This window comes from Cetorhinus maximus, chromosome 17 (assembly GCF_964194155.1).
Source record: "Cetorhinus maximus chromosome 17, sCetMax3.hap1.1, whole genome shotgun sequence".
Classification (NCBI taxonomy): Eukaryota; Metazoa; Chordata; class Chondrichthyes; order Lamniformes; family Cetorhinidae; genus Cetorhinus; species Cetorhinus maximus.
The window spans coordinates 59,242,005-59,267,431 of NC_135895.1; the positions used below are offsets into that span (position 1 = coordinate 59,242,005).

At 43.1% G+C, this 25,427-nt stretch overlaps 2 protein-coding genes across 2 annotated transcripts in view; both read right to left on the reverse strand.

Annotated features, from left to right (window-relative positions):
* Window positions 1-20,170, reverse strand: part of LOC144692759 (interleukin-12 receptor subunit beta-2-like) — a 54,336-nt gene extending 34,166 nt beyond the window's left edge. Inside the window, exons 1-4 of the mRNA XM_078561840.1 lie at window positions 19,970-20,170; window positions 18,809-19,039; window positions 18,191-18,292; window positions 9,874-10,029 (exon numbers count right to left, since the gene is read on the reverse strand). Of these exons, the coding sequence (XP_078417966.1) occupies window positions 9,874-10,029; window positions 18,191-18,292; window positions 18,809-19,039; window positions 19,970-20,105 (625 nt within the window). The 5' untranslated portion in view covers window positions 20,106-20,170. The remainder of the gene's footprint in view (window positions 1-9,873; window positions 10,030-18,190; window positions 18,293-18,808; window positions 19,040-19,969) is intronic.
* Window positions 20,171-21,943: 1,773 nt separating this feature from the next.
* The window catches only part of LOC144692674 (interleukin-23 receptor-like), a 52,834-nt gene continuing 49,350 nt past the window's right edge, over window positions 21,944-25,427 (reverse strand). The window contains exon 9 of the mRNA XM_078561769.1: window positions 21,944-22,069. Coding sequence (XP_078417895.1) covers window positions 21,944-22,069 — 126 coding nt within the window. The remainder of the gene's footprint in view (window positions 22,070-25,427) is intronic.

A 25,427-nucleotide genomic window follows, 5' to 3' on the forward strand; every position in this document is an offset into this window, starting at 1 on the left:
AATTAGAACTGCATGTAGCATGGATAATACATAATAATGAGTGACTTCAATTTATATATATATATACTGGATAAACCTAACTGGCACTAATGCTGTGCAGGGTGAATTTCAGGAGTGTGTATGAGATCAGTTTCTGAAGTAGTACATTGAAGGACCAGCTGGATATCAGGCAAGTTTAGATTTAATATCATGTAATAAGAAAGAGCTAATTGATAACCCTGCTGTCAAGGAGCCTTTAGAAAATAGTGGTCATAATATGATAGAATTTTACACTGGGCAGAATTTCCCCCCCGTCAGGGGGGAAGTTGAAGAGCGAACGCGTGGAGGCCGCCTCTGTTCGGTGCCCCCAATCGGGGGCGCTCTGCCATTTTACATGGGTGGGCCAATTAAGATCCCCCAGCGTGATGTCCACACGGAAGCGCTATGCGCTTCCTGTGCGGGCAGGGGGGAGCTGGGTGGGATTCCCTCAGCCGAGAGTGCGCTCTTCCGCGCATGCGCACGAAAGAGTGCATTCATCTCCCTGAGGCTAAGTGCTGCCTCAGGGAGATCGGCTCCACAGTAAAAAATCTTAAAAATAGAAAAAAAAATTCCCCGATATGTCCCCTCATGTGACACTGTCACCTGAGTTGGGACATGTCCATCACTTTTAAATACAGTTTAATTACATTTTTAAAAACCTACCATGAAGCCTCATCCCGCCCCTAGATGAGGTTTCATGCTTTTTCTAATGCCTGCCAGGGCTCCTGGCCTGCCTGCTAACTTTAAGCTTGGATGGGCAGGTCCATTATTTACTTTAATGACTCTGTCAATGGCCTCAATTGGCCATTGACAGGTCAGTGGGTGCCCAGCTGATTCTGCTGAGCCCCCGCCTATCTGAAAATTGAAATGACGCGGGGTGACATCGGGAGTTTCGCCCGACGTCATCCCGCTTCATTTTACGTGTTGGCGAGCGGGCCCCGCCCCCTGCTCACCGACTGGGAAATCCTGGCTATTAAGTTTGAAAGTGAAATAGTTCATTCTGAAACTAGGGTCTTAAATCGGAACAAAGGAAACTATGGAAGTATGAAAGGCAAGTTGGCTATGGTGGATTGGGAAAATACATTAAAAGGTTTGATGGTAGACATGCAATGGCTAGTATTTAAAGAAGTATTACATGATCTACAACAAATATACATTCCTCTAAGACATAAAAACCCAACAGGAAAGGTGAATAAACCTTGGCTAACAAAAGAAGTTAAAGATTACATTAGATCAAAGGCTTATAAGGTTGCCAAAAAAAAAAGTGGTAAGCCCGAGGATTGGGAGAAATTTAGAATCTGGCAAAGGAGGACCAGAAACTGATAAAGAAAGGAAAAAGAGAATATGAATGCAAGCTAACGAGCAACATAAAGACCTTCTTTACATATGTGAAAAGGAAAACATTAGCAAGGACAAATGTGGGTCCATTACTGGTGGAGACAGGAGAATTTGTAATGGAGGATGGGGAAATGAAACCAAGCAATGACTTTTTGTCCGTCTTCTCAGAGGAAGATCCAGAAAATCTCCCAGAAATACTAGGTAACCAAGGGGCTTGTGAAAACAAGGAACTGAAAGAAATTAGTATTAATAAAGAGGTAGTACTTGAAAAATTGATTGCATTGAAGGTTGATGAATCGCCTGGACCAGATAGTGCTGAAGGAGGTGGCTATCGAGATAGCGGATGAATTATTGGTTATCTTTTAAAATTCAACGGATTCCGGAAGGGTTCCTGCAGACTAGGAAGTAGCAAATGTAATCCCACTATTTAAGAAGTGAGGGAGAGAGAAAACAGAACTACAGACCTGTTAGTAGTGGGGAAAATGTTAGAATCTATTTTAAAGGATGTGATAAATGGACACTTGGAAAATAATGATATGATTAGGCAGAGTCAACATGGATTTATGAAAGGGAAATCATGTTTGACAAACCTGTTGGAGTCTTTTGAGGATGTTACTTGTGGCATAGATAAAGGAAAGCCAGCGGATGGGAATAAGTGTGAAGTTATCCACTTTGGTAGAAAAAACAGAAAGGCAAAGCACTTCTTAAATGGTGAGAGGTTGGGAAGTGTTGATGTCTAAAGGGACCTGGGTATCCTTGTTCAAAAGTCACTAAAAGCTAGCTTGCAGGTGCAGCAGGAAATTAATAAGTCAAGTGGTATGTTGGCCTTCATCGCAAGGGGGTTTGAGTACAGGAGTCTTCTTTCGTATGGCGATATTTTTAGAACATCTATAATTTTACATCAAGATGTTCAAGCTAGGATATTATGTCAGGAATGGCGGCTGCAATTGTATAGAGCCTTGGTGAGACTGCACCTGGAGTATTTGTGTACAGTTTTGGTCTCCTTATCTAAGGAAGGATATACTTGCCATAGAGGGAGTGTAACGGAGGTTCGGCAGACTAATCCCTGGGGTGGTGGGATTGTTTTATGAGGAGAGATTGAGGAAACTGGGCCTGTATTCACTAGAATTTTGAAGAATGAGAGGTGATCTCATTGAAACTTATAAAATTCTTACAGGGCATGACAGGGTAGATGTAGATAGAATGTTTCCCCTGACTGGTGTAGTAGTAGAGTCTGGTACATACAGGGTTAATGTGGGACTGAGTACAGTACCACCCACACAGTGATGTAAGAAGGCACATGATTCAGAGCTAGGGTCAGTCTAGAGATGAACAAAGATGTGTAAAGACTTAGGATAGAGTCAGCTCCATACCTGTACCCTCTACTGTAAATATGTATATAGTTATGAGTTGTTAATAAAGACTTGCTGTTAATATACTCAAGGCTACAAAGTTTACTTCACGGTGTCTGAAGCAGGATTCTTCAGCCGGTGAGTCTAGGATTAGGGAACATAGCCTCAGAATAAGGGGCAGGCTATTTAAGACTGAGATGAGGAGGAATTTCTTCACTCAGAGGGTGGTGAATCAGTTTTAGGAGCTGAGTGACATTATCATCTGCCCACTCCGCATATTTTCAGCTCATGCACGCATGCCCATGTTGGCACCTTCCATGCATGGAGCTCTGTGCAGGCCATGCCAGAAGTGGCCAGATATGGGTCGACTGCCATTTTCAGGACTCCAGGCTCATGTGGCACCAACACCAGCACCCAATTTTGCAGCCTGGGCTTTTTAAATTAAAAAAAATGGTTTTGCAGCTTCAGTACTTGTTTCAGAATGCTGTTGGTATTTTACACTCACTGATAAAGGCTGTGCTCACCATTATGCAACTTCCTTCCCCCACCCCCACCTTGCAGATAGTTGATAAGAATCAATCATCAGCACCTCAACAGTTGCTGAAGACTTTCGTTGGGCCTCTCCTGAGCCTCTAACAACTGTTTTTCTACTATGGAGTAGGAAACCCCCTGCCCCCAATTATACAACTGCTTCTTCATCCCCCACCTGAGTTGCAATGAGAAGCCTCACAGTTATACAGCCCTGCTCTTTTTCAGTCCCAAAAGTCTCCTATTACTCCAGCTATTGCTTGACACTACAGAGGCATAGAACACTAAATCAAGGAAGTTATGCAACTTTTACCAAATTATGGTTGGGCCTCAGCTGGAGTATTGTGTTTAATTCTGGGAACTACCCTTCAGGAAGGATGTTCAGGCCTTCGAGAGAGTGTAGAAAGAAATTTGTGAGAATGGTACCAGGATGTGAAACTTCATTTATATTGGAGAGACTTGGAGAAGCTGGGATTGTTCTCCCTAGAACATAGAGGAGTGACAGGAGATTTAATAGAGGTATTCAAAATCATGAAGGTTTTTATAGAATAAAAGTTCTGGTTAGAGAGCAGCAATGCTCATAGAATTATAGCATGATACAGCAAGAAAGGCAGAAACAGTTCTCATGGCAGAAGGGTCAGTAACCAGACATCATAGGCTGAAGGTGAGGCAAGGTGAGAAAATTTATTTCAAGCAGCAAGCTGTTGATCTGGAATTCACTGCCTGAAATGATGCTGGAAGCAAATTCAATAATAACTCCAAAAAGGGAAGATAAATACTGGAAAAGGAAACATCTGTTGGGCTATGGGGAAGGAGCACCGGTATGGGACTAATTAAGTACCTCTTTCAAAGAGCTGGCACAGGTATGATGGGCCAAATAGCCATTTTCTGTGCTGTAACATTCTATGATTTTATGAACAGTGCTGCTCTCAACTCTCTACAAGGCAGACTGAAGGGACGCTTGGACTGTTGCAAGGCTGCTGCTGCCATCTCAGCCATGTGCTGTGATCTATAGTTATATTTTGTGTGTTTTGTATCACCTCATGTAGTTGTACTTTATATTTTCTTAATATTATTGAATTAGTTAAAGCCAGATATAAACTATAAAAATGAGAGCTGGTACTCTTTGTACCGCTACTCAAGAATTCACAAAATTGCTAACTCTAATGAAATAAAAAACTTTTTAGAAACAACATTGGAAATTAACAAAGCTGTGAATTCAATTCATGAGAAAAACTAACAAGGAATAAGAGTAAAAACTCAAAATGTTGGAAACACTCAGTGGTCAGGCATTATCTATGGAGTGGGGTACATTTTTAAAATTCATTTACGGGATGTGGCGCCACTGGCTAGGCCAGCATTTATTGCACATCCCTAATTGCCCTTGAGAAGGTGGTGGTGAGCTGCCTTCTTGAATCACTACAGTTCCTGTGATGTAGGTACACCGACAGTGCTGATAGGGAGGGAGTTCTAGGATTTTGACTCAGCGACAGCGAAGGAACGGTGATATATTTCCAAGTCAGGATGGTGAGTGGCTTGGAGGGGAATTCCAGGTGGTGGTGTTCCCATCTATTTGCTGCCCTTGTCCCTCTAGATGGTAGTGGTCGTGGCTTTGGAAGGTGCTGTCTCAGGAGGGTTGGTGGGTTCTTGCAGTGTATCTTATAGATGGTAAACACTGCTGCCACTTTATAGTCCCTATGTCAACAGTGCCATCTCAATCCAACCTATGTCCCCCACATCCCCATGGTCCCGCATACCCTCCATGCCAACTCATGCCCCCACATCCCCATGGTCCTTTATAGCCCCATGCCAACTTAGTGCCAACTTATGCCAACCCATGCCCCCAGCCACCACCCTTTGCCCTCACACCCTCCATGCCAACTCACCCAGTATTCACCATGGCGGAAGCCTTGGTGAGATGAAATAAAATAAAATTCTAAGAATTCTAAGTGCTTATTGCAGACTACTGTATTTAAAAAAACCTTCTCAATGATATCATTTAAATCCCTTTTAAATCTTCCTTCAGTGTTAGATAGCTGTCTCCTTTCATGTTACTGAATCCTTCAGAGATATGGAACTTGGCTACTCTCTAATTATGGTCCATCTTTTTATTACAAAGTTCTGCCAACCTGGACAGTCTTGTCTGATCTTGGTGAAAATTATTATGTACTAATTTATCATTTTCAACATGGGAATCAACTTAACTCAGATATTTCCATGTGATACGACGAACATTGGCAGCAGTGTGTACCATCTACAGGATGCACTGCAGAAATTCACTGTATTTAAAAAGCCCTCTCACTGATAAAATTTAAATCTCTTCAAGTACTCAATCCCTTATGCAAACAAACATTTCCCTCAAATATTTAATCCCTTTATGAAGGCAAATATTTGTACTCATAGCCCCATATCAAAGACCACTAGTCTCTTTATAACCGTTTGGAGCTGTCAATCAATCTGTGAATTTATAGACCCCCCCCCGCCCCCTCAACACTGTGACAATGATGTTGTGGAAGCAGTCAAGCAGCACTAATCCTTTAATGACAACACTAGGGTTTATGTCAATGAACAGTAAAATAGCAAGCACCCTTTCTTTCAGTTGCAGACTGGACTTTTTTTTAAAATTTAAAGGGCAGTTAGATTTAAATGACTTGACAGTTCCACACAGCTTATCCACTTTTTATGCACATTCATGTCTACTCTTAGCAATCCCAAAGGGATACCTAACCTCTCCCAAAGAGCAGTTGGCCTCTCCCAAAGAGTAACCTTACCTCTCCAAATAATTCTGGCAGCTTTATATGTTTTCCTCAAATGTCTAAAGCCCACAAGTCATGTTTTGGAATTCCCATTAATGAAAATTGGATTGTTTGAAGACAGCTGCACTTTCACATGTGCAGCTGCCTCAGTGAACCATGGATGTGTGAAGTACAATCCTCCCCCATTCCCTCCCTCCCCCACACCCCTCCCTGGGCAAAAATGGTTGGGGCCAGGTTCAGGAGCAGGACTTCCTGAATTGGGGCTCTGGTGCCAATTTGGCAGAGGTGCGTAGCCCTTCTGGCTTTATGAAAATTCAGGCCATGGAGTCTACAGAAGAATTTAGATAGGTTAAGTGGGTGGGCAAAAAATTGGCAGATGGAGTATAATGTGGGAAAATGCAAACTTGTCCACTTTGGCAGGAAGAATAGAAAAGCAGTATATTTATTGAATGGGGAGAGATTGCAGAATTCTACAGGACAGACGGATCTGGGTGTCCTGGTGCATGAATCACAAAAAGTTGGTAAGCAGGTGAAGCAAGTGAAGGCATATGGTATGTTGACATCTATTGAAAGGGGAATCAAATATACAAGTAGGGAAATGTTGCTGTAGCTGTATAGGGGATTAGTGAGACCGCATCTGGAATACTGTGTACAGTTTTGGTCTCCTTACTAAGGAAGGATATAACTGTATTAGAAGTAGTTCAGAAAAGGTTCACTTGACTGATTCCTGGGTTGAAGGGGTTATCTTATGAAGAAAGGTTGAGCAGGTTGGGTCTATTCTCATTGGAGTTTAGAAGAATGAGTGGTGATTGTGTTGAAACATATACGACCTTGAGGGGACTTGACAAGGTGGATGCTAGGAGGATGTTTCCCCTTGAGGGGGAGTCTAGAACCATGGGGCACAGTTTAAAAATTAGGGGTCTCCCGATTATGAGAAATTTTTTTCACTCAGAGGGTCATATGTCTGCGAAATTCTTTTCCCCGGATAGCAGTAGAGGCTGGGTTATTGAATATATTCAAGGCTGTGTTAGGTAGATTTTTGATCAACAAGGGAGTCAAGGGTCATGGGGGGTAGACAGGAAAGCGAAGTTGAGGCCACAATCAGATCAACCATGATCTTATCGAATGGCAGAGCAGGCCCAAGGGTCTGAATATTTCTGCTCCTAATTCTTGTGCTCTTGTGATTTTAATGCTGTGTTTATTAACCCTCCAAATAATTTTTAAAAATTAAATGTCTTAAAATTCTGGGAACACAGCAAGTCAATGGAGAAATGTTAGGCCCTTGTTTCTGAAGTGTACCCTTCCTCAAATAAAAACTGAAAGACAAAGAAAGGCTTTTTAGGGTGGAAGAGAAAAGGGTGATGGAGAAGGACAAAAAAAGACAATAGATACTCCAATTAGGAGAGAAAGTTTTAAAAATATTTGTTTTGGGATGTGGGCATCACTGAGAATGCCAGCGTTTAATGCCTATGCATAATTACCTTTGAGAAGAAAGTGGTGAGTTACCGCCTTGAATCGCGGCAGTCTATTTGGTGTAGGTGTAACCACTGTACTGTTAGGGTTTTGACCCAGTGGTAGTAAAGGAGCAATGAGGTATTTCCAAGTCAGGATGGTATGTGGCTTGGAGGAAAGCTTTAGGTGGTGGTGTTCCCATAAACCTGCTGCCTTTGTTCTTCGAAGTGTTAGAGGCCATGGGTTTGGAAGATGCTGCCAAAGGACCCTTGGCAAGTTGCTGTAATGCAACTTGTAGATGGTATACACTGCAGCCATGGTTCGGAGTTGATGGAGGGTGTGAATTTTGAAGGTCATGGATAGGGTGTCAAACAAATAAACTGCTTTGTCCTGGATGGTGTTGAGCTTCTTGAGTGTTGTTGGAGTTGCACTCATCCATGCAAGCGAAGAGTATTTCATCACATTCCTGACTTGTGCCTTGTAGATAGTGGACAAGCTTTGGGGAGTCAGCAGCTAAGTTACTTGCCATGGAATTCCCAGCCTCTGATCTGCTCTTGTAGCCACAGTATTTATATGACGGGTGAGGTAAATTTCTGTTCAATACTGATTCCCAGAATGTTGATAATGGGAGATAAAGTGATGGTAACGTTGTTGAATGTCAATGAGAGGTTGTTAGATTCTCTCCTGTTGAAAATTATTATTTCCTAGCACTGGTGTGGCATAAATATTACTTTTGGGTTGAAATGAACTGCAAACTGCTTACAGGAAAAACAGGAAAGATTGATAATATAAAAGATTATCTCAATGAGGTATTGAAAAGACAAAGGAAAAACAACAGAACAAAACAAATAAATAAAACAGCGGAAATTGTGGGAAATGCCTACATTGGAATATGTGAAGAAAATGGGGAGATTGCAAATAAAAATACTGAAAAACTAAATGAAGTGTAAAATCTAAACAGTATAAGAATACAGACACCTGGCTCTCACCTTCGACCATTTGAGAGGTGCAATTTGCTGCGTTTAATCACAGAGATGTTTTTGCTGTGAGTTGCCACATATGGTTGCTGCTCACAATGCAATCTTACATCTGGCCTGTCACCATCTCTGTTTAAAAATCCTGGGGCAAGAAACTACATTTTGATGAGATGTAAACAGAGGATCTCTGACATAACCACCACAAAGGTCTTGACTGCCCGGCAGAAGCCTAGCTCTACTTTATGTTACCTTCTCCTTTGATGCAGTTAGCATGGTTAACACCAGGCAGAAGGTGCAGAATGCAACAGCTACAAACAAAAGTAGAATGTCATTGTTGCACTGAGAGGACTCAATGCTGAAGTTCTCAGAGGATAAAATTACACATAAAGAGCAAACCCTGAGTCATCATAAGCATCAGCTTACAACTGAAAAAAGAGAAAAATCTAAATTACTACTAAATTACGTGCTTCTTGCACGCTCATGAAAATTGAACTTTTTATTGTTTACTCCTGTGCACTGGTCTCAGAATATGTAACAAAAGAACAATCTTGCTAACAGCTAGCAGAACTCAGCTGAAATAGTATTCTATTCTTTCCTTCCTTCCTGTTCTGATCTCTTCTGTTAGAAAATAAGTTAATTTTAGATCTTGGCTGGTGTATCATAAGCTCTGTAAACAAACTGTTTACTTCTGCTAATTTTTTCCCTTGTTTTCTTGGAGACATCAACTCAAGTTTTGCTATTGGTTGAGCTCCAAAACCCCTCCTAAATGACCAATTTGCATGAAGCTAAGCAATGAGGTTGGCTTATAGTGTAAAACATGCGATATTCATTCCATTGCCCACCATATGTCTCTTCCAATCTTCATTTTCACTGTGAAAATGCTACTCACAATCATACAAAAATATTGCCGCCCGCTGCGGTTTATCTGCCTTCTGCTCTCGCAACCTTGCAATTATCTCTCCCTTACCCTTAGCCCATTACTCCCTGCCCACCATCACTGGTGAGCTGCCTGTGAGCACTGCTTCAATGCTAGCAGCTTGCAAATAAGGCCTGGTGCTCAAACCTTGGCCTCTGGCCAAGCACATTGGGCTGGCTGTGCAAAAAAGTTAAAATTGACCCTACTGTTTGGCAGGAGTTCTAGAGAGTGGGAATCCTGCTTGATATTTTATTCTGTTCCTAGTTTTGGAATGCTGAGTCCAGTTATGGAGCTTCTGCTGCCATTTACTCACACCCCCACTGAGCTATGATAATTCCTTATGAACAGGAGATAAGAACTAAATCAACTTCACTCTAAGCAAAGAATGTACCCGTTTCTTGTGTTTTGTTCTTTCTGCAGGGTCATCAAAATCAACATCTTTTTAAATCTGATGTATCACCAATTGATTTGGATTATGATCGGCAGCTTTTTATAACCTTGTTATAAAGGAAAATTAATAAAATAATTATACTCACGTGGAACAAGGTAAGACCCATCAGCACCTTTCTTCAGATATATGGTATAGTTGGTGATAAATCCTTGCTGTTTTTCAAGTGGAATTTCTCCCCATTTTAGTTGTACTTGCTGTCCAGCGAATTTCATCACTGAAACATTTGGTCCTGTTGTGGGTTCTGAAAACAGAAATATGGAACATTCTATGTAAAGAAGGAGATCTCAGGGTTACAATTACCCATGGCGCAGCCACAACTGTACTAACGTTTTCTATGACAAGCCCTTCTGTTCCCTAGAATAGATTCCATCTGCATGGAATGTTTTTTAAATTCATTTATGGGATGTGGGCGTCGCTGGCTGGGCCAGCATTTATTGCCCATCCCTAATTGCCCTAAAGAAGGTGGTGGTGAGCTGCCTTCTTGAACCACTGCTTAAATAATCAAACCTGTAAACTGGCTGGTTAGAATAATTGTGTGAGCTGGAAGCTTATATTTGGTTCATTGAAATATCTCACTAAAAGAATTTTCCTATTCTCAATGCCCTTCCTATCTCTTCATTGAAAACTGTGTCTTCCTTCACATGCTGAACTGGTGGTCTATCATGTTGGCTTTTTTTTCTTGCTTGAGAGATGTCGAGACAGAAGTAGTTCACTCTGTTGCTTCCCTCCTTTGATAAGATCACCTTTTTTTCACTGCCGAGAGGTTCTTTGACATATAAGCCCCACCCTTTCTTTTATCTCCAGTCTGTATTTGCTAACCACTCAGGCCCCAATATTTACAGGGAGGCAGGAAGAGAGCGGGTGAGCTTGTTTGGGCAAAAACTTGAGAATGCTGGGAATTGCAGAGGTGCTGCCACATTTAACGGCAGGACTCTCTTATCTTCTTTTTGGCTATGTTTGCCATTCAGAAGCCAGCACATTGACAGGCTGGCTGGCTGCTGGGCGGGAAAGCCAGTTATGGAAAGATCAGGGTCCCCGTTAAGTAGGAAACATTGTGGATGGGTCGGGGGATCGGAGGTCAGGCCAGCAATCAGGAGAGAGGGGAAACCTGGAGAGGTCATGGATTTGGGTTGTGAGACAGGCAATCAGCAGGGAGAGAGACCAAGAGAGACCCTGGGTTTGATGAAGCGTGGAGGTTGGCCAATGACTGCATAAGATTTGCCTGAGGGGCCAGGAGAGATATTCCTGCTCCTCCTGATGCATAGGCAGTGCTTTAAAAAGCACTTACCTATGGGATCTGCTGCCCTATCTAGTTGACGGAATTCCTGAGCCCTAGGAAACCCGTGCAGTAAACGTTAAATTCAAATCACTGCCAAACTATTAGAAACAGAGCTTCATTTTAGTACTATAATTATGGACCTACTTTTCCAGGGGCCCAGCACAGTTAAAGTGGAAAGAGGCACAGTCAGTGGGTTGGGGTCAGGTTTCACAGATTTGCTGATTTAACTATTGCCTCCCATTACTGGGAGGGGGAGGGATTACAATTGTCCACTGTACATCCCATCATTATAGTTAATGTTTGGTATCTATTTAATACAGGCACAGGAGCAGGTCATTTAGCCCCCTGTTTTGCCGTTTAATGAGATCATGGCTGATCTGTGACCGAACTCCATATACCATTTGCCCCATGTCTCTTTATACCTTTGGATAACAAAAATCTATCAATCTCAAATTTAAAACTGATTTAGCATCAACTGCCTTTTGTGGAAGAGAGTTTCAAACTTTTATCAATCTTTGTGCATAGAAGTGCCTCCTAACTTCGTTTCTGAAAGATTTGGCTCTAATTTCTAAACTAGGTTCCCTAGTCCTAGTCTACCAACTAGTGGAAGTAGTTTCTCTCTATCGACCCTATCTATTCACCTGAATATCTTGAAATCTTCAATCAAATCTCCCCTTAGCTGTCTAAATTCCAGGTTATAGAACCCTAGCTTGTGTAATCTCTCCTTGCAATTAAACCTTTGGAGTACAGGTATTAATTATCCTGATAAATCTATGCTGCTCTCCCTCCAAGTCACTATATCCTTCTTAAGGTGTGGCCCGGAACTGCTCATAGTACTACAGGTATGGTCTAACCAGGGCTTTGTATAGCCGAAGCATGACTTCTATCTCTTTGCATTTTAGTCCTCTAGCTATAAAGGCCAGTGTTCCATTTGTCCTTTTGATTGTTTTCTGTACCTGTTCATGACATTCTAATAATTTGGACTTCACCATTTGGGAAGTATGCTGATCTATCATTTTTAGGTCCAAAGTGGACAACCTCAGATTTGCCTACACTGAAATCCATTTGCCAGTTTGGCCCCTTCACTTCAACATTTCAATGTATCAATGTTTCTTTTGCTTCCATTTACAATGCTTACAATGCCATCTATTTTTGTGCCACTGGCAAATTTGGATATATGACTTTCTATTCCATCATCTAAGTCATTAACAAATGTGGTAAATAGTTGACGACCCAACACAGATCCTTGTGGGACACCACCAGTCACATCTTGCCTATTAAAGTACCTGCCCAGTATCTTTCATCTCAGTCTGTGAAGAAGGTAGGTGTGGAAGGGAGTTGTAGGTGGTGAATGGTTAAAGGAAGTGATCAGAGATGGGCTTATCTGTGATTCATATAATAAGAGTAGTCAGGCCACAGGCAATGGCAAGGTCAAGGGGGCAGCCATGAATATGGATTAAGGAGTTTACATGGAGGAAGAGACTTAGGGGGGATAAGATGGCAGTAAGATCAAGAGGAGAGAAAACAAGATGAGTTGAGATGGAGACTGAAATTGTCCAGGATGAAGTAATTGGCGGAGATTTTCTGACCCTACGGTGGTGGGACCAACAGCAGGGGATGCAGTGGGCCAGCCAAAAGCTCATTGGCTGGGAACAGAAGAAGATCCCAGCAGCAGGTAGGGCCTGAAAACATGCCCATTGGATGCAAAGGCTGAGGAAGGAAAACAGTGAAGATATTTAGGTGATACCACCTTTATCATACTTGAGTGGACAGTAGAGAATGAGAATTTTAGATGGGAGGTGAGAGGGGTGGAACAAGGTGAGATGCTTAAAGGAGGAGAATGTGCCAGAGTATGGGGTCAGGTAAAGGTGTGAATTTATGATAAGAGCCTCACCACTACCATGATGGTCTTGGCAGGGCGAATGGAAGAAAATAAAGCCAGGTGGGGAGGCTTCATGAAGGGGAAAGGTGTCATGCCCCTCAGCCAGGTTTCTGTTAAGTTCATGATTTTGATGCAATCATCCACAATAAGTTCATGGATGGTACGGACTTTGTTTACAAGTGATCAAACATTCTGGAGGGAGATGAGTAGAGGCACAGTGACAGTAGAGTCCTCAGGTCAGCAGTAGGAGGGGTGAGTTGGACAGGAAGGATATTGGCAAGATCAGCCCCCAGTGGGGGCATTGGGTGGGAAAGTTGATGAAAGAGTGGGATGAACAGTTAGGGTTGCTGCTCATAATGAACCAGCACCAAGTGCCATGATGAGCCCTATGGAGGATGCTGAGAGGCACAAGAGGGAAGCTATAGACTTAACTAAGAGAGAGCCAAGTCTGGAGAGCAGCAAAAGAGCTGAAAGGTCAAGGAGTACTGAAAGGGTGGGGCAGGAATTTGGGAGGCTGAGTACCAGGGAGGGGAGAAGTGAAAGGAGGTTTGATGATAGAAGAGAGGGGTCTAGGAGCAGTATAGAGAAAGGATGTTTAAAAAAGGAAAGAAAATATGGAAATAGAAATGGCAGGTTGGGGTCTTGATCAGCAGCGAAAATAGGCATGTAACAAATGAACACAGGGAAAACTCAAGTTACATAGAAATTGTTACATAGTGGTTATTAGGATACATGAGAACCTGATAGTAAACGGCAAATAGATAGGAGGGGGTCCAGAGTTAAGGTTAGAGGTCCTGTGGTAGGATAATGCTGATGTAGGCAGAGTGGAGTCATGAAATGTTGTCCAAGTTTGGAGACAGGTGTAGTAATTGAAGTCCAGAAGCTATTTGAGGATAGAGTAGAGTGGGACATACTGTTGAAGGTATTTCCGAGGGAACAAAGAGTCAGGTGGTGTACAGAATCAGCTGCGGCGCAGAAATGTGATGGCGAGCTTGGGGGTCACCATAAAATCCAGAAGCGGCAGAGGTTTGCACTTTATCACAATTGGATTAGATCCTGGTCAGGAACTGACTCTTCTGAAAGTCCGTATAAATAACATCCATAGCCATAGGATAATTTAGTCACCTCTTCAAAAAGTTCAATCAGGTTCGTCAGGCATGACCTTACACTTTACAAATCCATGCTGTCTCTCTCTGATCAGATAAAATATTTCCAAGGTGTTCAGTCACTTTATCCTTAAAAAGGGCGATGGTGATCTCCACAGTTATTGGGAGGGCTTCTTGTTCCTGGTTTGAGGCTCCAGGTCTTGTCGCCACGTCTTTAGTGAAGCAAAGCCACCTGAGTTATTACTTCTAGCTCATCCCAACATAGGACTGATACTCCTGGAAAATCCTCACGGGATGAGGCAATTTAAAGAGAGTCCTCCTTCTCCTCCCTCCTAGCAGAGGTTTCCCCTTTCTGCCTCCTCCTCTGCCTGTCCTACTCATTTTGCAGAGCAAGTAGCTACTGCCCCTGTGCTCTGTAGTTCTATCGAGCTGTCTGTGCGCAGCAGAAATCGTTACAATCCTCTAACAACTCACGTCAGTGTTTCCACCAACTTGGCCCAAGCACAAGTAAGTTGAAAGCACTTCAGCTGCAAATTCTTGAGTTACCCTTTAAACAGGTCCAGAAGAAGGTCCATCTTTTTTTCTAACGCTTGTCGCTTTAGGAGTGAATAAGGAAGAAGTTCTCTGAACATTCGTTGGTTAATTTTACTATTCGTGTGTTGCATCACACAAATTATCTCACCCTTACAACCTCTTCAGGCTCAAATGAGGGATGCACTTGCATGCAACTTTCTAGTGGCCTGACACCATGCAACCCACACGAGAACTAGCCATCAGCATCTATCGCACAACAAACATGAAGGTATGGTGACACTACACAATTGGACTTTTCACCCTCATCTTTCTTATAAAGCAGAGTGACATATACAATTTTGCAATCTAAAGGACTTGTTCATGAATTGAGAGAACTTTGGAAAATTAAGTTAGAGCATCTGCAAAGTTCTCACCTACTCTCTTTAACCAAGGACATGGAAAAATTGTAAATAGTATGCAAAATGGGAAAGGAGATCTCTTGTGAAGATTGAAAGAAAGTGAATCAATCAGAAAACAAAGTCTTGTTTGCAAGAAAATTGGGACACTAAAAACTCATGCAAGCTGAACTTTAAAACCTAACTGTCACATCCAGTTGGTTTTGTAACGGATTAAGCCTATAGTGTTGCCAACGCAACATGATTAAATGTAAAACGTGCCCAGGGAAAAACATTACCTGTAAAGTGTGTGCTAAGTTAGTTGTTAAAATATTTACTATGTAAAAGTGTGTTTTATTTTAAGTAAAGGTTTTTCTATTCAATGGGAGAAGGCGTAATGACCCTTGCGCTTTGGGAAAAGCTTGAATTTTCTTTTTGCGAAATGTCTCTTCAATTCCATAGTGAAACTGGGAAGTATTCTGAAAAGGATGTAATTGGTAAGCATTTTAGCTCCAAGAAATGTCCTTGTGACCTGAGGTTGTTATGGGGATGAAAGCTAAAAAGCAAAGGGTAAATAGAAAGCTAATTGGATATCGAATTACAGCTGGTCTAAACAAGCACAGTTTAAAACAGATCCTGGTGTAGAAGCAGGGAGAAAACTCTGACAATAGAGCAGGGACTGTGTTACTGTGTAGTATAGTTAAAAAAGACAGAAAGTTAAAGACAATGAGAGCAGGGGTTGTGGATTAGACAAGACCACTGCTGCTGTGATAATTTTGCCAGACCCAATCAGAATGTTTAAATGGATGGAGAAAGGAGTCCCTGGGGATTCTGTGCCTTCAAGACTGTTGTGAACCTAGCTAAGAGATTCTGCAGGGGATGCTGTTTGGATGTTGACCGTATCCAGGAACCTCAGATAGAATAAGGCTGCTGGTGAAAGCGACTCAAGGGCCAAATCCATTGTCTGTTAGCTAATCTTTGAATTATGTTAATTTTAGTTGGTTTATTACAGTAAAAGTTTTAAAAAGTAAAACTTTGTCCAGCCGTTTTCTTTCCCTGGCATCATGGGGATTCCTTCCTTAAAAACCTGATCGGTCTCTACAGGGTTCGTAACACGTGACACAAAATAATTTCCTTATTTCCATTGACAATATCATTGTTATCTGTTTTTATGGAGCCCACATTTCTCCTGACCAGCATCTTTTTTTTTACAATCATGTTAGGAAAAACTGTGCTGCTTTCGATATCCAAAGCAAGTTTCTTTACATACTCCTCTTTTTTTTTAGCTCTTACTATCTGCTTTGTTGCTCTTTGTATCACTGCCACTTGCCAGGATCTGTGCTATTAGCTCTTGATAACCCACAAGCTTTCTTTCTTTTCTTACTATCCTCATTTCTTTGGGTGCCATTAGGGAGCCCCTGAATATAGATGATATCAAGTATGTTTATTTGTTGAGCTCATCCAACTAAGTTCACCATAGATTGTGGAGATGTATTCATTTGCTTGCAACCAATGTCCTGGGCTGGAGTCCTGATTCTAAAAGTTACGAGGGAGGGGCACATTTCACCTTGTGAAACGCACCCCAAAAAATCGAGAAGGACACTGTTAACAGGGGTTGTAAAGAGGTCCATACCCTGTCTTGCTGTTCCAACTGGAGGATAGCAGCATGGACATGGGAAAGCAGTGAAATGGGAACATAGAGGACAATTTATTCAATGGTTTACCAGGCAGGTTGCAAATTTGTGCTGATTTAGCTGACCTCATCCAGAATGGCAGCTGTGGTACTACAGAGAGCTTTGGTAATCTTGGATTTGGACTAGAAAGAAGAATTACAGGGATTCCCGATGTGATCACTGTTTAGTGATTTCTATGGGAAAGTAAAAGTATGTGTCCATTGGTTGAGGACAAAATTGGGCTCATTGCGATGTTCACTGACATTCACATATAAAGAGTGACCTCTTGGACAAGCTAATGGAGTCTAACCAATGTTCATAGAACACCATCAGAAAAGAAAAGAGGTGATGGACAAAAGAGCTCCCGAGGTGAGGTGAGAGTGACTGCCCTTGACACCTAGGCAGCATTTGACTGAGTGTGGCATCAAGGAGCCCTAGCAAAACTAGAGTCAATGGCAATAAGGGGGAAAACTCTCTGCCGGTTGGAGTCATACCTAACACAAAGAAAGGTGCTTGTGGTTGTTGGAGGTCAATCATCTAAGTTCCAGGACATCACTGCAGGAGTTCCTCAGGGTAGTATCCTAGGCCCAACTACCTTCAGCTGCTTCCTCAATGACCCTCCTTCCATCACAAGGTCAAAAGTGAGGATGTTCACTGATGGTTGCACAATGTTCAGCACCATTAGCAACTTTTCAGATAGCGAAGCAGCCCATGTCCAAATGCAGCAAGACCTGAACAATATCCAGCCTTGGGCTGACAAGTGGCAAGTAACATTCGCGCCACACAAGTACCAGGCAATGACCATCTCCAACAAGAGAGAATCTAACCATCTTCCCTTGACATTCAATGACATTGCCATTACTGAATCCCCCACTATCAATACTGTGGCTACAAGAGCAGGACTGAGGATAGGGATTGTGCAACGAATAACTCACCTCCTGACTCCCCAAAGCCTGTCCACCATCTATAAAGCACAAGTCATAAGTGTGATGGAATACTCTCCAGTTGCCTGGATGAGTGCCGCTGCAGCAACACACAAGAAGCTGGACACAATCCAGGACAAAGCAGCCTGCTTCATTAGCACCCTTTCCACAAACATTCATTCCCTCCATCATCGACGAACAGTGGCAGCAGTGTGTACCATTTACGAGATGAACTGCAGAAGCTCACCAAGGCTCCTTAGGCAGCACCTTCCAAACCCACAACTGCTAGCATCTAGAAGGACAAGGGCAACAGATACATGGGAACACCACCACCTGGAAGTTGCTCTCCAAGTCACTTACCATCCTGACTTGGAAATACATCACCATTTCTTCACTGTTGCTGGGTCAAAATCCTGGCACTCCCTCCTTAACAGCACTGTGGGTGTACCTACACCACATGGACTGCAGTGATTCAAGAAGGTAGCTCACCACCACCTTCTCAAGGACAATTAGGGATGGACACTAAATGCTGGCCTAGCCATCGACAGCCACATCTCGTACATGAATAAGAAAACAAATTTGAAAAAGTGGTGGAGGAGGATTTGATTAAAAAATCATACTAAGTACTTACTTCCTTCTACTGAATATCCCTGCACTGAAGAAGATCTTCCTTGTCCCTTTTGGTACATTGCAGTGACAGAAATATTGTAACGTCTTCTTGGTATAATGCTTCCTAAATAAGATGATAGAAATAATTTGTCACAGTAAAATAACTTGCTTTATTATGACAAGCAAAAAGCATAAGAAAGCATAAACTAAACATTGTGTACAAATTCATTCCAACTGCAGAGCATGTCCAATCTACCCTATTTGGACCCCTAACCCATATAGTTAATGCCACAAAATTTCTCTCTGATCCACAAAGTTGTTAAACAATTCACATTTACACCTCCATTTAAGTTTCCTTTGTGCAGGTAACATTTCCATGATTTCAATAGCATGTGAATTATTTGTCTTTCACTGAGGATTTGATCCTATCTGCCCATATTGATATCTATAGCATACATAGTTACACCAATCTACATGAATTGAAACTTTATTAACTACTTTTGGACTGTAGTGGGAAAAAAAACTTCCAATCCTGTTTGTAATATAATATATTGAAGCAGGTGGCCATAGTCTATAGAGTTGGAAGATTTCACTCTGAGATGGAGCAAGCAATGACAGTGGTGGTTTATGGCAAACTTACTTCCTTCTGCTAGATATTCCTGAGGTGAAGAGATTTTTCCTATAAACAAAGAGTGATTATCCCTGGGAAGTCTTTTCCAAGCAAGTAGCTGTTTGTTGTTGTCAACTGCTTCTGTCCAGTCGACTACATAATCCAGAACTGGCTCATTGGCTTCATCTGGTGGTTCCCATTTGACATAAATTCCAGAGTCTCCCGCTGGTGCCGCCTTAAGGTTTCTGGGAGCCATCAAATCTGTATGGTGATAAATATAGTCCAAAGATATTTCACAATGAAACTAGGCTACATCCAATATTCTGCAAGTATACATGTATCAAACTGATGTTGTACCTGAGTTCAGAATGCCCCTAAGAAGAATTCTTTCATAATTGACTCCTTCCTGGGGAGGTTTGGTCAAGCACCAACTGAACTGAATACTCTCAGGTCAGATAACAGACAGGCAGAGAAAAGTTCCCTCTATTCTGATGCAATGACGTATCTCAGCCCTGACCCCAAAGTGTCAGTGTGACAATTTAGTTCCAGTTGGCTTATGGCCTCTCTGCTGGGTGTCAAGGTGCAGTTTTGTGCTGTAGGAAGTGCCCTCCCACACTATCAGTAGTTGTGTTATTTGTTTTTGCCTGTTGAGAAAGGTAAGAATGAAATGTGGCTTTCATACAATTGATCTACAGAACTGGATCATTATCAATAGTGGAGTTGAGAAGTTCTATAGCCAAGATCTGAAGCAAGCCTCCCAACTATTGTGCCACAATAATTGTGCTGTCAGACTGATTATTTATCAATTTTGGGGGCATCAAGGAAAATTGGCCATTTTGTTTTTGTACTTTCATCCCAAAACTGGCACATAGGGAGTGGGTGAGGGGCCTGATCTTTGTCAAAACCTCATGTAAGTGTTTTCTGGTAGATCTTAGAGTGCCCAAGTAAGATTCTTACCTCTTGTTTTCAGTCCCCCTGATGTGAGATGGCACAGTCTCCAGTCAACACCTTTCAATTCAAAGTGGTTTATTCTAAGAATTGGGTGGGAGTAGAATCTGCACCTTCCCCCATCCTGTAACAGGAAGTATCAGTCCTTATATATTTTTTACTTTTATTGAGGTAAAACTAAATTTTAAATCCCTTTCATAAAGATTCAAAAAGGAAAGGTCTCCTGTAAATAATAGGAATTACTTGCTTCTCCTATGTGGAGGACTGCAGGTGTAGAGTTTCCTTTGGAGTTAAATGCAGTAACAAAGATGCGGTCTGGTGCCCAAAATGTTCGCCAGCTGAACCAAGTCTCTGACACACCACACACTCGGATGATCATTTCAAGCCCATTTTGATGATAAAATATACGATAACCGAGAATAATGCCCCTGGTTTCCGGAGGACGGAGAGGCTAGGAATGGGAAAAAAAAATTACACAACAGACAAATATCAGCAAAGAAGAACATAACCTTTTAGCCTCCTTAACCAAGGATTACGTTTCTAGAACAACGATAGTTCTTCAGATATTTTCCCTCTCATCACTAATAGAACTGCTATACATTTTGATGCGTCAAATCAGTGTGAGAAGCCATTTGCTCCTTCTCTAAATCCCAATTACTGGCCTTGAAAGATAATGGAAAATCTATTTACAGCTGTTGATATAACCCTAAATGTTGAGTCTTAGACATAGCATTCTGATTATTGCACTGGAAAGATTATATTGCATGTACAAGGGGAGACACTTCAGTAATATACACAGCTTTTAAAAATGTCAGTCCTCAGTGGAATGGATTTTTGTGCGATCATTTCCATTGAATGGGGGTTGGGTGGAGCAATTCCAATGAAAGTGGTCCAATGCCCAATCAATTTTCATCCCTCGAGTCCCTTTACCATTCTTTCTGCTAGCTGCTCACATGTTTGGAACAGCTCTCTGATGAGAGCAGATACAAAGCATGTAGCTCTTGTAGCCTAATTAAGTTAAAGAGTGGAGGGAGGCGATCCCAAGGGAGGGCAGTAGAAGATCGAGCTTTGCAGGGGTTCTTTGTGGGGTCTGCATTAATGCTCACCCTGATCCAATAAAAATCATTTACAAACCTGTCTTTCCTCTTTTTCTGGGCAGCCTATTGACGTTTAAAGATCACTCATTGGGCCACTCAATCACAACTACCAATGGATGCGGCCCTCCTCTATCCACTTTAAAATTGCATCAGGGTCCTATTGACCTTACAGTAGCCATATTTGCTAATGTCAATATGCATGCTTCCAGCAGATGCTTGGGCTGATCAATTTCAAGCCCCAACCAAACTGGCACAGGCCCAGATATAAGTGGGAAGGAGGTAATCAGTCCTTTTTGGCACCATTCTTCCCTGGTGGACCATGGATTAATGTTGAAGCTATGTTGAAGCCATGCCTCATCCTGATCTCTGCCTTCTATCCCATGCTTAATTGATTTTGAATTGGGCAAAAAACGGTGCGCAGTAGGCCTCCAAGAGAGGAATTGAGAAAGGGAGCAGGGAGATCCGAAATAAAAAAATAGAATGTATACATGTAATCACACAGTCGGTCTCGAGGGGGAGCTATTGGAAAACTAGTCACTAAATTGGTTAGGAAAAGTCATTGAGTTCACAAACTTATTTCACAGGAAGTCACTGAGTATAATATTACAGTGGATCCATTGACTTATTGCCTATATTGAAATGTTACCCTCTTCTCTCCATGCCAATCCAGATACAGAGACCTTACTGATGTGCAAAACTAATACCAGGTCAGATACCAATATTTTCACTCCCAAAATAATATCACTCATGTGTTCACAGCAAATGTTACCAAAACTATCATCACTCCCACTAATACACTGCAGAAGTTAGTCCATGTCATAAGCTTTTCATTGTCTGAATTTACCTATCAGCCACAAAATGTTCAGAGCTGTGTTACAACTTGTGAAGGGATTTTTTTTGGGAGGGATTAAAGGTGTGAGTGATGTTGTATTTGGGCATCAAGATCTGCCAGAATCACACACAGCACCAGCTAACAGTAAAGTAAAAAATGTATTTTCTAACACCATTCTTTCTTCCAAATCTTAGAAAAAAAATCTCTGAATACAATTGTGTGAATGCTTCAATTTCACCGTTAATTATATGCATAGTTAATGCATATTCTCACACAGAGAATACTGATTTAGTGCTGAGCTTTATCTTCAAATATGGTATACAGATTAGAGGGGCTTTGGTGTGCAATGCATAAAGTCACGAACATGACAAGTAGTATCTTTGGTTTTGTATTGAGAGCCACAGAATACAAAACCTAAAAAATAGTGTTAATCTTGTGCAAGATCTTAGGATACAGCTGGAATATTCCATACAGTTTTGCGCACTTCATTGTAGAAAAGATATAAAAGATATGGAAAAGGGTTTTATAAAATTCCCCATGAATCATGGGTTCTAGTTATCAAGGAGATCTTGATAGACTAATGCCTTTTTCCTAAAACTGAGGAAGTCTTTAAGGTTAAGAAGGTTTGTGTTAAGTTAAGGACTGATGCATTGTTTCCATTGGTTGGCGAGGTGGTCACAAGAGGGCACATATTTAATATGGTCAGGTAAAGAACGCAAGGGAAAGTAACTTTACACAAAGCATGGTTAGAACTTAGATTTCTTTTTGCCCCAAACCCTTGTTGACATGGTCTGTGAAAAAAATTAAACATTGTAACCATCTCTTGCTTGAGTCAGTTCTAAAATATATGAGGTGGGATTTTCCTGGGTGTAATGTTGCTTCACTGGCAGTAATGGGGAAGGCGGGGATGAGATATCGAGCAGGGATCCATGCCGCCTGGATCCTCACTCATTTTAAAGATTCATGGTTGACAAAAGCTGCCACCTAAGTATGGGTGGATATTCTGTAATGACCAAGTGGTGCCACACATTATATTTTTCAGCACTGGGCGAGTTCGGCAGCCTGAGCGGACAATATGGCGAGAGGGCCAAAAATCGGCTTCATGATGTCGTGAAACCAGCTCACAATCATCCACTCAGCCCGTCAATGCTGGGCCGCGTTCCCCACCATTGGATGTCGGGAACCTCATTGTAATACATCAGCATATCATTACAAGGCCAGCCCGCCGGAATCATTCCCGCACCACCCCCCCCCACCACCCCCGCTGGATTGAGGGCCCACATCAGCAGGAAAACACGCCGGTGCAGAACACGCCTTGACAACGGTGATGTGCAGAAGTTGCCTTACCCAACAGGGCCCTGCTCATATCGTGGACATCGAGCAGCAAGAGATGCTGGAGCCTGACAGCAACGGGACCCTGGAGGAACATCCATGACATGTTGGGTGGATTCTCATGGACATGGCCCTGCTGTGAAGCAGCTCACGGAAGTTGGAAAGTCACTGTCGATGCTCACAATGGATGATGGTTGAGGGGGTGGGAGAAGGTGGTCTAGGATCGACTGGGTGAGGAAGAGATGTCGGGGAGGGTGAGGTTGGGAGGATGGGAATGATGATGTCGGGAGGGGGGGGTAATGAAGGTGCTGGGGGTGGGGGGGGAATGAAGGTGCCGGGGGGAGGGGGTGAGGTTGGGGGGAAGGGAGTACAGGGAGCGAGGAGTGGATAACACGGGAGAAGATGGCAACTGGGGACATAGGTGTAAGGCGGGGTGGAAGGTGTAAGGGAAGGAGGTCAGTGGGGGAAGGAGTGCAGAGAGGGTAGGGAGTCCGGGTGGAGGAAGAGGTGAGGAGAGGTGAGGGAGTGCGGGAGGAGGAAGGAGTGCGGAGAGGGGAGGGACTAAGGCTGGAACAAGAGGTAAGGCTGGAGGAAGGAGTCGGGAAGGGGGAAGGAGTAAAGCTGGAGGAAGAAGTGAGGGCATCTGAGGCACACAGGAAGGGGGAGGGACTAAGCGGGGGGGTGGGTGTCTGGCGGGGTGGGTGGACTAAGTGGGGGAGTATTTCCAGTGGGGGAAGGGGTCCAGTAGGGGGAAGGGGATCTGAGGGGGGAAGGTTCCAGAGGGGGAAAGGGTTCCGGGGTGGGGGAACCAGAGGGGGAAGGGGCCCTAGGGGGGGGAAGGCATTCCGGGGGTAGGGGAGAAGGGTCCCGGAGGGGGAATGTCCAGGTGAACATGCAAGTCTGATAGGTCCATGACTGCCCCTGGGGAACAAACTGAGTTGGGCGTGGTATGAGGGAATGCTGAGAATGACTGAGGGCAGGGTGAGGCAGTAGGGTGGGAGGGTGAGGGTTTGATGAAGGGATGGCAGGCAGATGGGACCTCAGTTTGATTTTTCATTCAAAGGATGCAGCACTCTGACAATGCTGCACTCCTTCACTACTACACAGAAGTGTCAGCCTGGATTATGTGCTCATTTTTCTGATTTTTGGCTGAGTTGCAGCCTAATGGAGTGGCTGTTCAACATCCGTAGATATTGCCAGTTCATCAGATAAAAGAAATTTCTACTTACCATTGACCCTGCCTTCCCCTTTAAGGTGCCATAAGCATTCCATCTCCTGTAGCTGCAACGATTTCCCATCAGCCTCAGCAGCAGGTTCCCATGCAGTGCTGGGAATTCTGCTAGGAATCCCCCATGAAAAAATAAGTAAGTCTAACCCTAGAAACTTTTCCCAGGGTCAGCAGTGAGCTAGAAAGACCATCCTGCCACAATTAAACTGGGGATCAGATTATGAGGGTGACATCAGCCAAGCACATTAAAAAAGCTGGCTGCCAGAATGCAGCCTTACCCAATACTGATGTCAGCTCTATCCAAAACATGAGGTAGAAATTAAACAACTTTCTCTGGATTTTTTGGATGGTGGAGTTTCCCACCTCGCCACCAAAAGTTTCAATGGGGAACAAGTCCCCCCGATACCAGCAGCCCCGCAGCCATTTAATGCTCCGCGGGGCACTAATTGGCTAAGGACAAGACTTCCGCCCCATTTGGGGAGAAGGTCCCGCCATAGAGAGCTGCCGGATAACCCAACTGGCTGGCAGCTCTGCAGTCCCAGCAACACCAGGTTCAAGCGGTGGTCACTACAGGGACTACAGCCGTCCGCGTAGAAGAGGAGCTAATGGAGGCCGGACTTCAGTTAAGTCTGGGGTTTCAGCAGGGCCTGGCTGTCAGACCCCCTTCCTGACACCAGCTCACCCAGTAAAAGGTGCCGGACTACCCAACTGTCGTGGGCCTCCCCCCTGCTGCTGGTAAAATAACAGCAGGATGAGATGAATTGGCCATTTAACAGCCTCAATAGGCTGAAGGGTTGGAAGGCCATAAAACGGGAGACAGGCTGGGGGGTGGGCAAGTAGGCAGTGGGCAGGCCATGTGCTGCATTTTACAAACCCTACCCTGCCTTCAAACCTGCCAACGGGAGTCCGTAAAACTCTGCCCACTGTGCAATTTGTTCAGTTACACATGTGACTGACAAGTACTTTTGAATATAGCTGACAGTGATTAAATGCAGGAAGCCCCACTATCATTCTCAGGGCATTTAATGAGCTGAAGCAGTTCCACAAGCTGAGGTAAGTTTAATAGAACGTTTAGAAAGATAGATTCAGTCATGTTCATTCCTGCAAGTGAAAAGATCATAGCAAGAAAGAAACATTGAAGACACAGACTTAACTATAAAATAACAGACAAAGCAACTATGTGCATTTGGTGAAATGCTTGCTAATACCGAT